Source organism: Pelmatolapia mariae, linkage group LG3_W, assembly GCF_036321145.2.
Source record: "Pelmatolapia mariae isolate MD_Pm_ZW linkage group LG3_W, Pm_UMD_F_2, whole genome shotgun sequence".
NCBI classification, from domain to species: Eukaryota; Metazoa; Chordata; class Actinopteri; order Cichliformes; family Cichlidae; genus Pelmatolapia; species Pelmatolapia mariae.
In genome coordinates, this window is record NC_086229.1 from 69,857,470 (window position 1) to 69,874,040 (window position 16,571).

The 16,571-nt window shown below is 42.3% G+C and overlaps 1 protein-coding gene across 2 annotated transcripts; it reads left to right on the top strand.

Moving 5' to 3' along the window:
• Positions 1-366: 366 nt before the first annotated feature.
• LOC134618225 (zinc finger protein 492-like) lies at positions 367-6,157 on the top strand. Of its 2 annotated transcripts, none has more exons than XM_063463513.1 (4): positions 367-680; positions 2,487-2,592; positions 3,327-4,323; positions 4,546-6,157. In XM_063463513.1, the coding sequence occupies exons 2-3, from the start codon at positions 2,575-2,577 to the stop codon at positions 4,122-4,124; spliced, it is 816 nt and encodes a 271-aa protein (XP_063319583.1). In that variant the 5' UTR covers positions 367-680; positions 2,487-2,574; the 3' UTR covers positions 4,125-4,323; positions 4,546-6,157. The 2 variants fall into 2 exon arrangements, with proteins under 2 accessions (XP_063319583.1, XP_063319594.1); XM_063463524.1 differs by having other exon boundaries at positions 4,549-6,157.
• Positions 6,158-16,571: the final 10,414 nt, after the last annotated feature.

Sequence of the window (16,571 nt, forward strand, 5' to 3'; positions counted from 1 at the left end):
AAAATATATTCTCCCTTATTTCTGTCAAAAAAGGCTGTATGAAACGTTTCCAGCGGTTGGTATCGTGGTTGCTAGGCAACCTGGGCAGCGCGACGGAGACCATCCCATTTCCGGCACTTCCGGCCTTAGCGGTCTTTGAGTACGCAGCCCTTGTGGACCGTTAAGGCTGTGTACTTTAAGGCTACAGAACCTGAATTGGGATACAGCCTAAGGCTGTTCCAATTCTCAGCACCGCTCCTCTCTTTCCCTGAGTCCTTAGCAATTCTCCTTCCCATGATGACGTTTCCATGGAGGCCAAGAAAAAAGAGTTTAGGAAAAGGAGATAGGCGCTAATTTCGAAATTACACCCCACGTGGTTACGTTATGCAGCTGCGTCACGTGACCGCACAGTAACAAATCGCCAGAGAGCCAAGAAAAGGGGGCGGAGCAAAGTGTGTGTGTAGGAGAGGAACCGAGCAGAGAGAGCTGCTTTTTCATGAAACGGGAGTAAAGTAGTGAACTTACAGGAACATATACCACTACCAACGTTTGGATCGATATCTGCATCGATCTGCACACCCTTGTCTCCTGGATCGTAGCCGAGATCAGCGTGAACCACGTGGGTCTCTGCTCCCTGATCTGTTTGGAAAGACTTCCAGCTTCATCACGGAGTTTCTCTCGGTTTGTGGGCTCATCTAAAGGTAAGCACCGAGCTAACTTTAATGTGGGTTCAGTTTATGTTGAGTTTAGCTCTGTTGAGAATAATAGATTGCTTGGTATACACTGGAGTTAGACAGACTGTAGAGTTTGTGATTGTCTGCAGCATTATAATCTGGCGGTTGTTAGGGGGTAAGAATACATACAGAAAAATAGTCTTTGAATATGAACAAAGGGTGCAGGGCAGGAGAAGAGCCAACCCCCAGGACAGGAAGCCACAGGTACAAGCGTGGGGGAGGACAATCAGCCTTTAGAATAGGACTTCATATGATGATCTGCAGATGCATCTATATTTTATTTACTTCCAGCGCAAATACAGAAGTCACAGTCAAGCTAGCCGCCCCGCCAGTCGCACCTAAATTGTGGTTGCACTACTCTTACGCATATTACGGTACGGATGAAGACCGGCTTAGAAACGTGGTCTTTTTTGTCCTGACACTATTTTACTTCAATATCCACTCCCAGTTTTGGTTCATCTCCACTTTTCACCCCATGATCCACAACCAAAATTACTGTACGACTCAGAGAAAATTAACAATAAAATTTACCCAATATGCAGTACTGTACTGTTAATATCTTCATTTTTGACTTCAGATTACAGGAAAACTGTAAGAGGTGACACAGATTTTTCACTGGATTCTGACTCTAGGCCATCTCCAGTAAAGTTCACTATTGATTTTCTGGAAAACCGTACAGTAAATTTGGCTGTGGATCACAGGGTGAAGAGTGGGGTTGACCCAGATTCAGAATCCAGTAAAATATCTGTGTCATGTCTTACAGTTTTCCTGTAATCTGAGGTCAAAGATTGGAATATATAGAGTACAGTAGAATAAATTGTGCAAAGTTTACTATCAATTTTCAGGAAAACTGTACAGTAATTTTGGCTGTGGATCACAGGGTGAAGAGTCGGGGTCACCCAGAGTCAGAATCCAGTGAAACATCTGCGGCAACTCTTACAGTTTTCCTGTAATCTGAGGTCAAAGATTGGATTATTTAGAGTACAGTAAAGCAAAATGTGCAAAGTTTACTATCGATTTTCAGGAAAACCGTACAGTAAATTTGGCTGTGGATCAAAGGGTGAAGAGTGGAGATGGCCTAGAGTCAGAATATGTGTCACCTCTTACAGTTTTCCTTTAATCTGAGGTCAAAAATTAAGATATTAACAGTACAGTACTGAATATTGGGTAAATTTTATTTTTTAATTTTCTCCGAATCGTACAATAATTTTGGCTGTGGATCATGGGGTGAAAAGTGGAGATGAACCAAAACTGGGAGTGGATATTGAAGTAAAATAGTGTCAGGACACAAAAGACTACGTTTCTAAGCCGGTCTTCATCCGTACCGTAATATGCGTAAGAGTAGTGCAACCACATTTTAGGTGCAGCTGGCGGGGCGGCTAGCTTGACTGTGACTTCGTAAGTGAGGACTCACTTGACCGCGGTCCGATTCTTCACCTGGAAGTAAAAGTCTCCAAAAGGTCGCTACCATCAAAAATCTGTGAAATCGGCGAAGTGTGTTCACAGTTTATTGTGAACACGTTGACAGAGTGAGAGACTTTTTGCAGAAAAACACCAACTAATCATTAGCTCAGCATGCTGGGAGAAGCTGAGCGCTCGCTTGCTTGTTCAATTATTTCCATCTCGCTTTGACTGCAGCTGTAACCTGATGTATTCCAGGAGGATTTGTAAAAAGAGTTTTGATAAACACAAAGCTGGACAGCAATGCTGTCATGTATATGTATATATATGTATGTATGTATGTGTGTATGTGTGTGTGTGTGTGTGTCCCAGCTGAGTAACAGGAGGAGAAGAGTCTGGTGGTGCAACAGAGGAACAATTTCAGCCATTTGGACTCAGCTCAGCCACTACAGAAGAAACAATGTCTTCAACACAAAAGGTGAGAAAAGTATCACAGTTACAATATTATTGAAACTGTGTGCACAGCTGGTGTGTTTTTAAAGACATGTTAACAGCAGCTTTATCTTTTGCATCCTGGGCTCATCCATATATACAGAATCTACATTCAAATCCGAAACCACAGAAGTTACAAGAAAATACAAAGATCATATTTTATAAGCACACATTGAAACAACAATATCACAGTTGAACTTGCAATTTCGTAAAAGATTTTCTTCATTGATCAATATTTCTTCAATATTGTCATTTTAATTATACCTCTCATTGTGTCACATCATTGTAATGTGATACTGCCACCAGAAGGTGGTGGAAACACACCAACAATGTTTTTGTTGACGTGTTTGATTCCACTGATGGAGGGAGTTTCAGTTTGTTCCACAACTGCATTTCACTCACTGCCTTCACTCACTGTCTGTAGCTCAGGTGGCAGAGCAGGTCAGCCACTAATCAGAAGGTTGGTGGTTCGATCCCAGGCTGCCTCCTATATGCCAAATATCCTTGGGCAAGATACTAACCCCATGTTTGCCTACTGGTGGTGGTCAGACGGCCCAGTGGCGCCAGTGTCCGGCAGCCTTGGCTCTGTCAGTGCGCCCCAGTGTGTGAATGTGTGTGAAAATGACTGAATGTAGTGTAAAGCGCTTTGGGGTCCTTAGGGACTGAGTAAAGCGCTATACAAATGCAGGCCATTTACCATTATTATCTCTGTCACTGCAGGACCAACATGGAGCGAGAAGTCAGCGCTCTCAGGAGGCCGACAAACCTCACAGAAGAAAGGGAAAGAAAACCTACAGCTGTGATGAGTGTGGGAAGGATTTTACTCAGACTGGACACTTAAAAACTCACCAACTCATCCACAGTGTAGTTAAACCTTACAGCTGTGATGAGTGTGGGAAGGATTTTACCCGGACTGAACACTTAAAAACTCACCAACTCATCCACAGTGGAGTTAAACCTTACAGCTGTGACTTGTGTGGAAAGTCTTTTACCCAGGCTCAGAACTTAAAAACACACCTAGTCATCCACAGTGGAGTTAAACCTTACAGCTGTGAGTTGTGTGGAAAGTCTTTTACCCAGGCTGGAAACTTAATAAAACACCAACTCATCCACAGTGGAGTTAAACCTTACAGCTGTGAGTTGTGTGGAAAGTCTTTTACCCAGGCTGGAAGCTTAATAAAACACCAACTCATCCACAGTGGAGTTAAACCTTACAGCTGTGAGTTGTGTGGAAAGTCTTTTACCCAGGTTGGAAACTTAAAAAGACACCAACTCTTCCACAGTGGATTTAAAGCGTACAGCTGTGAATTGTGTGAAAAGTCTTTTAAGCATCTTCAAAGCTTAAAATCACACCAACTCATCCACAGTGGATTTAAAGTACACAGCTGTGAGTTGTGTGGTAAAGCTTTTGCTCATAATGTCGGTTTACAGAGGCATCTAGTTACCCACTCTGAAATTAAGGCGTACAGCTGCGACTTTTGTGGAAAAAGAAAATATTCACCTGCGGATTCACACTGAAATTGATGTTTTCTGCTGTGATCAGTGTGGGAAACTGTTTACAACAGATGCACAGTTACAACAACACATGTTTTGCCACACTGAGGAGAGACCTTATAAATGTGACCTGTGTGAGAAGACTTTTAAAGCTCCAAATCAGCTGAAAAAACACCAACAGATCCACACCAGAAAGTAACTCTACAAGTGCAGTTACTATGAGGTATGTATTTATTTTTATCTTGTAATTTTAACCTGATTGTTTGGAAAACGTCTGATCACTAAACTTATGGAGTTATACTGAATGAACTGTTTGGAAAAATGAAGAAGTAACCTGAGTTTTATAATGTAAACAGTAAAATGTAATTGGACGTTGGCAGAGATGCTCTTTATTTCAGGATAAAAATGTTGAAGGAATTCCCCGACTTACACTGTCTTTGTTTAGAAGTGGAGCAAAGCACATGGATCCATTTCTCAACCCTGTCGTCACTGTGGTGGTAGGAAAGAGTTTCTCTGTGACCTTTGTGGAAAAACCTCCAATCATCAACAGGACCTAAAACCACATCAACGTAGCCACACTGAAGACAAAATGAACAACTGCAAAGAATGTGGGAGAGGCTTCCACACACCAAGTACATTAAAAATACATGAACTCTTCCGCAGTGGGGTCAAAAAGCACATCTGTGACCAGTGTGGGTCATCCTTCACCACTGGACATGAGCTTAATGAAAAAGCATAAGGGAATCCATACAGGAGAGATACAAGTGCAGACACTTTGACAAAAGCTTCTCACAATCAGGTCATCGTAACAAACATGAACGTACACACATGGAAGTGAACTTCAGCTGTGACCAGTGTGACAAGAGCTTCAGGAATCTCAGTTCATACTCCGAACACAAACGATCCCACACTGTAAATAAACTGTTTCACTGTTACCAATGTGCAAAAACATTCACTTCATTATCTGCTCTGTGCAAACATCAGCCTGATCATGCAGGACTGAAATCACTGGATCACAATGAATCTGAAGAGAGAGAGAAAGATCCTCTTCTGGTTTCAGGGTCGGACTTAAAAACCTTGTGATCAGGCTCCACAGAGTTCAGATGGAATCTCCTGTAAAGAGTGTCAGCTGATGTCACACTTGGATCTGATGAGGTAGCTCTGATTTCTGGAGCTGCAGTGAATAATCCTGAATGTTACATTTAGGAAGCTGCATGTATAGATATGCATATCAAGTTTACGTTATCCCTGTTACATTTTAGTCTTTGTTTCCTTAGGACACAGTAGTGTTTAGTAGTTGTACTTGTTACTGTATTATTAAAGTTATAGGAATGTCTTTTTTACCAAATCAAACATGTATCAAAATTGCAAATATGGATATATATTTCAATTTCTTTCATTTGTACTTTCTTAGTGTTTCCAAAATTAACTTCTTTTTTTAATGTATTCATTTAATGTGTTACCTCAGTTAAATTTCAATTCTTCATTCATATTTAATCTTTTGCTGTTGTAAAATCTTCTCTTAAATCATTTTCTCCCAAAACTGCAAATATTTTCACAGCAGTTGCTCTTAAAACCTCCAAAATGAACTAAATCTGTCCACCAGTTTTGAAACAACACCTGCTGTGACTTTATGTTCAGAAAAAAGAAACTCAAACTAAACTGGTTTTGGGCTGTACTTCCATATAATACCAGTTTGTACCAGAAGATGAAGCAGTGAGTCAGTGTAACCTTTATTCAATTGGGCAAATAACACAATCTTATTCACAGTGGCAGCAAAGAAATGTTAAAAGTTAAAAACAGCAGCACACATCAGGACCATTTTAAAGATCACAGGTGACTACTTTTACTTAATTCAAATTCTGTTAAACCTCTATTTTTTAGCTCCTCCTTTTACTTTAGTGTATTTAGTCCTTGTTGTTTTTTTAATGAATTTTGATCCACATGTTTGCAGCTGTTTTCTTGATGATTTGAAGTTTGTATTATGAAATTCTGATACTGTTAAAGCGTTAGTTATATTTGATGAAGTCTGTGTAGAGTTTATCTTATTAAACAGTTTGGTGTGAAAAATAAAGAAATGGTCTCAGAACAAGTAGTTTGAGCCATGATTTCAGATTCAAACTAATTTAACTGTTTTCAGTGGTACATGTGGAGGTTTATCAGAGGAGAAGACTTGGCTGTTCTCCACTCACACTGAACAAGGATCCTGCAGCTCATTAAAAACTCTAAAATGATCTTCAAGGATAATAATTTTTTTTTCTTAAAGTTCTGTTGGCATGAAGTTTTCAGACAGTGTTTTTAAGAGTCATTGTGGTTAACATCTCACACATTCCAATAAAGCAGATGTTCCTGCATTGCAAGAGCGGTTTGCAGTTGCGTTCTACTCCCTGCTCGTCTACAGGACTCTCATGGAGCACCACTTTACAGAAGTGATTTACAGAACAATCAGGTATTCTGCATCAAATCTGATGCCGCACAAATTATTTGTGCCTCTCCAAAACATAATTTCTGTCCACTATGAGATAAAGGAGAACAACAGCCTGATATCTGCAGGCCTGACAACAGGAGATGTATCACTCTTGTAACATTCAGCAGTCGCCTCATTGTTCTGACATGCACAACAAAACTATTGACTACACTACACACTAACTACGCAAGATTTGCGTTAAACGACACAAATCTCTCACATCTCAAAACACTGCCGTCACTCCTGAATTTTCCTCTTCTTAACAACTTCACATGGGACCCAACCTAACCTTAACAGTATCAAACCAAGTCTCCCCTCACCAGTCACATCAGAAGTAGTTAACCAGCAGCAGGGTGAGGCACTTGCTACGTCTGGTGTTATGGCACCCCACACTAAACGTGGGGCAGTTGCTTAGCTAATTGGTAAGAAAGCTCTCATACATTGCAATTTGAATGGCTTAGCAGTGAAAGCACTACTTGACACATGTGCTCAAGTTTGCATCATAAGTAAACATTGGAAAGACTGATACTTGCCTGACTTAGTCATGCGACCTCTGTCTGAAATCATTGAGGAAATTGATGAGTTGAAAGTTTGCGCAGTCAACGGGGAAACCATATCATTTGATGGCTGGGTACCCATCGTAATCAACTTACCGGGGGGTGAAAACCCCACCCTCTCCATCAGTACTCCGGTCCTCGTCAGTAGTGATGGTAAGATGAAGCCTCGTGATGAAGTGAAGCTTTCCACCCAATTGGTCGACTCATGGTTCGAAGCATTGTGATGATTCACTTGCTCTACTGCGCCATCAAGTGGACATTTCAAGTGAAACAGGCTCTTTGATTATAATGATGTGTAAACCTCTAAACTGAATAAATTGTTTTCATGGTTATTTATCCCGAATATTGTCTCAGTATGTCTGATACAAAAAAGAAAGTGGAAACTATCAGGACAGAGTTTTGGTATGATTGTGTAACTGTTAGCCTCAGACAGTCAGTCAATAGTATAATTCAGATCATAGATCAGTACATTTACATATTTTTATAACTATCAAAAGGAAGCTAAGGCTAAAAACAGAAAAACGATTTTACAAAAATATTCAGCAGTAGATCAAAAATGAAAGAAAACCATTAATCAACAAATGAACATTACCTGATGCTGCTGAATAGAAGCAGAGCAAATTACAGAGGTTTTATTAGAGACACACCTTATCGTTTAAAAATTTTGCATAATGTTAAAAAGTTTAAATTTGTTTAGTAGCCTATTGAGCAGCAGAAATTAGGTTTTCTTTTCGGAAGTAAGTAAAAAGAAAAAAACAGCAGCTGACAGCGCTGTAAACAACTGTAGTCGTATGTGTAACAAGCAAGCAAATAATGCAGAAAACAGGTTTTTAGACGGGAAACTGTTCTTGAGTATACTGTGTGTGTGTGTGTGTGTGTGTGTGTGTGTGTGTGTGTGAGAGAGAGAGAGAGAGAGAGAAAGCTGTGCATGAAGTGTGATTCTATCCTGGTGGAAGCAAAACAGCAAAAGTCAGAGGAAATTCATAACGATGTTTATATGAAACGGAATTCTGATCTTTTTTTGCTGCTGGTTCGGTCAATATCGTCGGGTGAGAAATGCGACATCTCACTGATTCTGATCCAACAGCAGGTCCGCGCTTTGTGTTTGCGTCTATGAGCAGAATCTGTGTAAATTTATATTAAAAATCGATTCAGGATTTTAATTAATCAATATCATGTTATCCAAGCTAGAATCAATTTTAATCATTAATCAAAACCCACCCCAATAACTGTGTAATCATACGTAATCCAATTCCACAACACAGTGTGATGGGGAAATCAGCTGTGTTTTGCTGCCCATTTATTTCGAATCTGGCGCGAACCGGGAGACAGTTCCTGAATCAGTCACGTGGTACGGACTGCCCGAGAGGCCTCGAACGTCACTGCATACGTAATTAAAGCGAGCCTCGATACGCGCTTCACAAAAACGCCCCCGAGATTAACCGACACACGATTCGAAGCTTCGACACACAGGACACATCACTACAGCTGGGTACCTGATCACGGGCAGGGCGTAGGTGTTGATAGCCCGGATCTTGTTCTTACCGTTCAGCTGACTCCTCAGGACTTGCCTGACCCTCTGCAGGTACTTGGTGGTTGCAGCTTTCCTAGTTGCCTCTTCGTGGTTTACATTCGCCTGCGGGATCCCCCACAATCTCAACCCAGTTTAATTATTTAATTATACATACAATTATATACAAAGGTGGATTATCCTGTTAACAGTGTTGCATCCCTCAGCTCCCAGTTTGGATTTAGGAGACAGACCACCTCTCTACATTGAGATTAGGCTTTATCTTCCAACTGTGAGATTATGTTACATCCATCCATCCATCCATCCATCTTCATCCGCTTTATCCGAGGCGGGGTCGCGGGGGCAGCAGCCTAAGCAGAGAGGCCCAGACCTCCCTCTCCCCAGCCACCTCCTCCAGCTTATCCGGGGGAACACCAAGGCGTTCCCAGGCCAGCCGAGAGATATAATCTCTCCAGTGTGTCCTGGGTCTGCCCCGGGGCCTCCTCCCGGTGGGACATGCCCGGAACACCTCACCCAGGAGGCGCCCAGGAGGCATCCCTGTCAGATGCCTAAACCACCTCCGCTGGCTCCTTTCGATGTGGAGCAGCAGCGGCTCTACTCTGAGCCCCTCCCGGGTGGGCGAACTTCTCACCCTATCTCTAAGGGAGAGGCCAGCCACCCTTCGGAGGAAGCTCATTTCTGCCGCTTGTATCTGCGATCTTGTTTTTTCGGTCACTACCCACAGCTCGTGGCCATAGGTGAGGGTAGGGACGTAAATCGACCGGTAAATTGAGATCTTCGCTTTTACACTCAGCTCCCTCTTCACCATGACGGACCGGTGCAGCGTCCGCATCACTGCAGCCGCAGCCCCAATCTGTCTGTCGATCTCCGGCTCCCTTCTCCCATCACTCGTGAACAAGACCCCGAGATACTTGAACTCCTCCACGTGGGGCAGGAAATCATCCCCGACCCAGAGTGGACACTTCACCCTTTTCCGGCTGAGAACCATAGCCTCAGATTTGGAGGTGCTGATCCTCATTCCCGCTGCTTCACACTCGGCTGCAAACCGTTCCGGTGCGAGCTGGAGGCCCTCACTCGATGAAGCCAACAGAACCACATCATCCGCAAAAAGCAGAGATGAGATTCTGAGGCCACCAAAGTGAAAGCCCTCCGCCACTTGGCTGCACCTAGAAATCCTGTCCATAAAAATTATGAACAGAACCGGTGACAAAGGGCAGCCCTGGCGGAGCCCATCACCCACCGGGAACAAGTCCGACTTATTGCCGGCATTGCGAACCAAGCTCTTGAAACGGTTGTATAGGGATCGCATGGCCCGTAGCAATGGGTCAGACACCCCATACTCCTGCAACACCTCCCACAGGACACCCCGATGGACACGGTCGAATGCCTTCTCCAATTCCACAAAACACATGTAGACTGGTTGGGCAAACTCTCATGCACCCTCAAATATCCTTGAGAGGATAAAGAGCTGGTCCAGTGTTCCGCGACCAGGACATAAACCGCATTGTTCCTCCTGTATCCGAGGTTCGACTAGTGGACGAACTCTCGTTTCCAGCACCCTGGCATAAACTTTCCCAGGGAGGCTGAGGAGTGTGATCCTCCTGTAGTTGGAACACACCCTCCGGTCTCCCTTGTTAAAGATGGGGACCACCACCCCGGTCTGCCAGTCCAGGGGTACTGCCCCTGATCTCCACGCAACATTGTAGAGGTGTGTCAATCAGGACAGCCCTACAACGTCCAGAGCCTTCAGGAACTCGGGGCGGACCTCATCAACACCAGGGGCTCTGCCACCAAGGAGTTGTTTAACTGCCTCAGTGACCTCGCCCCCTGAAATTGGCAGGTCATTCCCCTCATCCCCAGACTCTGCTTCCTCCTCGGAAGACGTGTCAGTGGGATTAAGGAGGTCCTCGAAGTATTCCTTCCACTGCCTGACAATTTTCTCAGTCGATGTCAGCAGCGCTCCACCAGCACTATACACAGTGCAGGTAGAGCACCGCTTTCCCCTCCTGAGATGCCAGACGGTTTGCCAGAATCTCTTCGAGGCAGTCCGAAAGTCTTTTTCCATGACCTCTCCGAACTCCTCCCACACCCGAGTTTTTGCTTCAGCCACTGCCCGAGCCGCATTCCGCTTGGCCTGTCGATACCTGTGTCGGCTGCCTCCAGAGTCCCACAGGCTAACCAAGCCCGATAGGACTCCTTAAGCCTGGTGGCTCCCTTCACCTCTGGTGTTCATCATTTGGTTCGGGGATTACCACCACGGTAGGCACCAACCACCTTGCGGCCGTGAAGATCTCACGGACTGGGGCCTCTGCTAGACGTTCCTAGTACACTCTCACTACGCGTTTAGGTGCACTGGGTCTGTCCAGCGTCCTCCTCCGCCACCTGATCCAACTCACCACCAGGTGGTGATCAGTTGACAGCTCAGCCACTCTCTTTACCCAAGTGTGCAGAACATATGGTCGCAGGTCTGGTGATATGATTACAAAATCGATCATCGACCTGCGGCCTAGAGCATCCTGGTGCCACGTGCACTTATGGACACTCTTATGTTCGAACAAGGTGTTTGTTATGGCCAAACTGTGATTTGCACAGAAGTCCAATAACAAAACACCACTCGGGTTCAGATCAGGGAGGCTGTTCCTCCCAATCACGTCCCTCCAGGTCTCGCTGTCGTTACCCACGTGAGCATTGAAGTCTCCCAGCAGGACAACGGAGTCTCCAGGTGGAGCACCTTCCAGCACCCCTCCCAGGGACTCTAAGAAGGCTGGGTACTCTGAACTGCCACTCAGCGGATAAGCGCAAATTGTTATGGTACAGATTTTAATATTAATTAGTGTGAGATTATTATATTAATTTATGCCATGTTATACTCCTAATTAGAGATTGTGAAATTATTATGTAGTTTTAGTTTGCATTATTCTCCTGAAGAGGTGATAACTATTAGATTTAATAAACTGATTTGTATTACATTAGACTGCTGATTTATTGTGAATCAATGATATTGTGGTACAGATTTTAATATTAATTAGTGTGAAATTATTATATTAATTTATGCCATGTTATACTCCTAATTAAAGATTGTGAAATTATTATGTAGTTTTAGTTTGCATTATTCTCCTGAAGAGGTGATAACTATTAGATTTAATAAACTGATTTGTATTACATTAGACTGCTGATTTATTGTGAATCAATGATATTGTTTATGATGCATTATACTGCTGAGTTATAAGAAATACTGTTTTCAGAGAGTCATGGCCTTATTTGTCTGATTAGAAGAGAACAGAGCATACCGGAGAGGTTTTCTGCCGCATCTTATCAGGAGGAGATAAAACAGGGAGCCAAGGCCGTCATAGGCGCCATAAGAGAGAAAGGCTTTTACGACTAGGTGGGGGCCACCAGAGGCTATAAGAGCTTCAGTAACCCTCCACCATTTTGAGATTTTGCTGTGACCCTCTTCATGCATGTCTCCCCATCCGGATGGTTTGTGCTCAAAAGTGTTGAATTGTATGCAATAAAATAATTGTTGATTTATACACCGAGTATTGTCCTTCCTTCAGCCCAAAGATCAAAAGAATTGGTAGAATTTAACACAACACAAAGCCCTTTAAAGCGACTGATGTTGTGGTTTGTCGTGATATAAATAAAATGAAATTGAATACATTTTTAAATTTATATATTATATATATTGTCTACAGATTAGATCCTGAATTAAGTTCCTGCATAATTCAATATTGAGTTGAATATTTATGATATGACAGAAACATGTTCTGACAATCAGTGAGAGAAAGCAGCCTCTCATTATAAGACACTGTGAGTCTCTGCATGCTGCCTTTATGGAGCTACAGCTGTTTGTATACACTGAACAAAAAGCTTTGTAGCTGTATACTGTAGTGATGGGATTTCCGGCTCTTTTTAGAGAGCCGGCTCTTTCGGCTCGCCTCACTAAAAAGAGCCGGCTCTTTCGGCTCCGAACCGGCTCTTTAGGGTGTTTTGTTGCTTTAATCAATTTATTATTACAATAATATAAAATTATGCACAAAAGGAATTACTAATTTAAAAAACAGTGGTTTTATTTATATATGTTTATATATAAATATATACAGTGGCCCCTAGAGACACGTACAAACTCCAAAAAGCACGTACAAACTCTAAAACGCATTTCTAGCGTTAACTGAACTTCCAAAACAGAGCTACCTAGATCACTTAAATTACACAATTGAAAGCATATGTATATTGTTTGTGTATTTATACACAAGCACTCATATATATTCAAATAATTAAAAAAAAGTTCATTTACCTCTTACTACCACACACCGGTCGTTGGTACTTGCTGGCTTGTGTAGCCTCTAGGTAACAAAAGCTCAACACTGCGCCGAGCATTCTGGAGCACTTCTGTTGTCTTTTGTACATGTTTTGGAGTTTTTACGTGCTTCTGAGGCTACGTCCACACGTACACGGGTATTTTTGAAACAGATATTTTCTGTTTTCCTTTTAAAAAATAATCCCATCCACATGTAAATGCAGAAATAAAGGAAAACGCTGCTAGGAGCATGCCAAAGCAACAGGTGCCGATATATTCCTAAACGTGTAGAAATGTTGGCCAACCAGAAGTCTAGAAGCCTCGGTGGGAAATAGTAAACAAAGATGGGGCATAGAAGCAGAACCGAGTCGTATGTGTGGAGGGACAGTAACTGTGTGTGTATATGTAAGCATTTAAACACTGCAGAGAGGACAATTAACAGTATTGTAGAAATGCATTTCACTGAAACAAAATGTGGCGCACAGTGTGACTTCAAAAAAGGCGCACATCTTTGACGCTGCGTTTTCTCCGTTTTAGTTTTAGAAAATATCCATCCTGACAGGCATTTTTTTAAGAAATCTCCGTTTCCAAAAATACCCGGGTACGTGTGGATGTAGCCTGAGTTTTTATGTGTTTTGGAGTTTTTACGTGATTCTGAGTTTTTATGTGCTTTGGAGTATGTACATGCTTCAGGGTTTGTACGTGTTTTGAAGTTTGTACGTGCTGCTTTGTCTCTGGGGGCCACCGTAAATATACTTTTATTTAGTCACTCCACATAAAATGTAATAAATAAATCATATAATACAAAAACCAACTAGTCACTGTTCAACATTTAACTATTTAAATTTTCAGCTTTTCCTTTTAAACAAATTTAAAATGAAACAACACAAAACACTGCAGACCATAACACAATTAAATATAAATTAAAATATGAAAAAGGAGATGCATATTCTCTGTCTTATGGGCCTGCATGAATAAACTTTCTGAATCCTTTGAAAATAGTTGTGGATGATTACTATACCTTTTTAATGTGATGTTGTTGTCCCTGGCTCTCTTTCTCTCTCTCTCCCCCCGCTCTGTTCCTCTGCTACTGAGTGTAATTACCGCCCCTCCCCCCAGCGCAAAGCACAAGGCTCGGATGCAGAGTGAAGCGGAAAAAAGGGCGAGAGAGAGGGGGAGAGAAAGAAAAAAAGAAAGAACCGACGGCTCGCGATAAGGAGCCGGCTCGCGTCGTTCACTTCAAAGATCCGGCTCTAAGAGCCATTTCGTTCGCGAACGACCCATCACTATTATGAGATAAAGGAGAACAACAGCCTGATACCTGCAGGCCTGACAACAGGAGATGTATCACTCCTGTAACACCTGTAACATTCAGCAGTCGCTTCATTGTTCTGACACACACAACAAAACTGACTACACTACACACTAACTACACAAGATTTGCACTAAACGTCTCAAATCTCTCACATCTCAAAACACCGCCGTCACTCCTAAAACTTCCCCCCGTTTCTTAACAACTAGATGCCGCGTTGCCATATCATTTTTTGATTGGTCGACATGGTACTTTTTTGGACGAATAGGAAAGGGACAGGGGGTGGGGTTTGTTTTTGCTTACAGGTGGAGAGTGCTTTCGAGCATTTTTCCTTATAAAACGGCGTTTTTACCGTTTCTTCCCGCAGTAAATATAAACAACGATCGTATTCAGGAAGAAAACCAAACATTGTACATATTTTTATCATAACTCTGGTTTTACGTGGCCTATCAACACAATTTAAAAACTGGTATAAAGTCCACACGTTTCCCTTTTTCAATTTTTCCATCTGACCTGCTCACCTCTCCAATGGTTGTACACGTTGTCATTAACGTGGCTTCACTCCACATCAGCCACACCGCTTTGCCAACTAAAACACCGGTGTCGGCACATAAGGACGCTGTCATAGCCTGTCAGTGATGTTGATTGGCTGTGTATATACGAATGTGAATCGCGAAAATTAATTTCAATTCAGGTTAAAATTTTTCAGGTTAGATTTTTTGTGCGCAGAGACCGTGCCAGCAGTGCGCAATTGCGCACCTGCGCGGCTAAGAGGGAACATTGCTCACAGCCAAATCACACAACAGTCACCTCAAAGCACTTTATATTGTAAGGTAGACCCTGCAATAATACATACATAGAAAAACCAAACAATCATACTTCCCTCTTTGAGCTAGCACTTTGGCAACAGGTGGAAGAAAAAAACGCCCTTTTAACAGGAAGAATCCTCCAGGGCGGCCATCAGCCATCACGTGTTGGAGTTAGAGAAGGAAACAGCATACAGACATGCTGTGGAAGAGAGCCAGAGAATGATTTAATGCAGAGAGGTCTATTAACATATAGCGAGGGAGAAAGGTGACTGAAGAAGAAATTCTCAATGCAGCATAACTAAGGGAACAACAAGTCTAAGAGCTCTAATGGGGTAATTGTTGAACACCTTTTAATAAGGGCCCATGTCCTCATTATAGCTTTGGCAGCTTTTGTGGCATTATGAAGAGATTAAGTAACCATTTTTATAAACTGTAGACACTTTCCATCAATTTTTCCATTCTTAACATCTCTACTGAGAAATTCTGTGACCACAAAGAACTTGGGGGTGTTTCTGAGAAAAGGAAGATGGACAACGTCAAAGATGTTGAAGATCTTGTTGAACTGCAGAGGTGTCAGTCTGCCACAGAGAATTAAAAAACAAACAAACAAACAAAAAAACCAACCTGAACAATTCTCTTAGCAAAACTAGGGCACACCGCAGTGAGTCTCACCAGCTCCAAACTATAGACAACACATATCAAAAAGACGTTTTATGTGTAGAACTTTAAAGAAGTCAGAATGATTCATTTTAAAAGACATTTGGTCTGTTCACTCATAGCAAAAACAAATTAATCTTACTGATGATGCAAACAGTTTTTATGTGCACCAACATACACACCATGGCTGTGTTTGATGTCTAATACACTGGAAAACGTGTGAAGTATTCAAAATTCAAAAACACCACTGACAGCTGGTCCATATAAAGCTCTGAGACTCATCCTGAATCACTGCTGTGTTTAAAATCATTTAGCTACAGCATTTTCTACATTATCATGCTCACTGCTCTGTTGATTTGGCTTAAATACACTTGCTGATGTTGTGTTATTCTGTAACGACTCTTTAAATTGTAAATTTGGTTATACATAATAATTTAGCACTTTCATCTCATGCTAGCCAGAATAACTGTGTATGTTGTGTGGGAGTGCCCTGTTGTCCCTCTGACTACAGCTGGCATGCATCTGAGGAGCCAGTGCATAAATACCACTTAGAAATAAACCATAGTGATGGCTTCAGTATTGTGGTGAACATAGTTGTACATGTGGGTGCTATCTTGATGCATGCTCCATCATCCAGGTAAGTAGATCTCCAAAAGTTCATCTGGACGTACCGTTTTGAAAACGCTACATCCAGATGAACAGAATCAAGGTTTGGAGATGTGCGTGTATGTTATTTGACTTTGTTCATATTGACCTTTATAAACAGCAGATACTCGCCACTGTTCTTCCACTGTTTTTCGCTCTTTCTCTGCTGAGAAATTCAGCGTGACTACAAAGG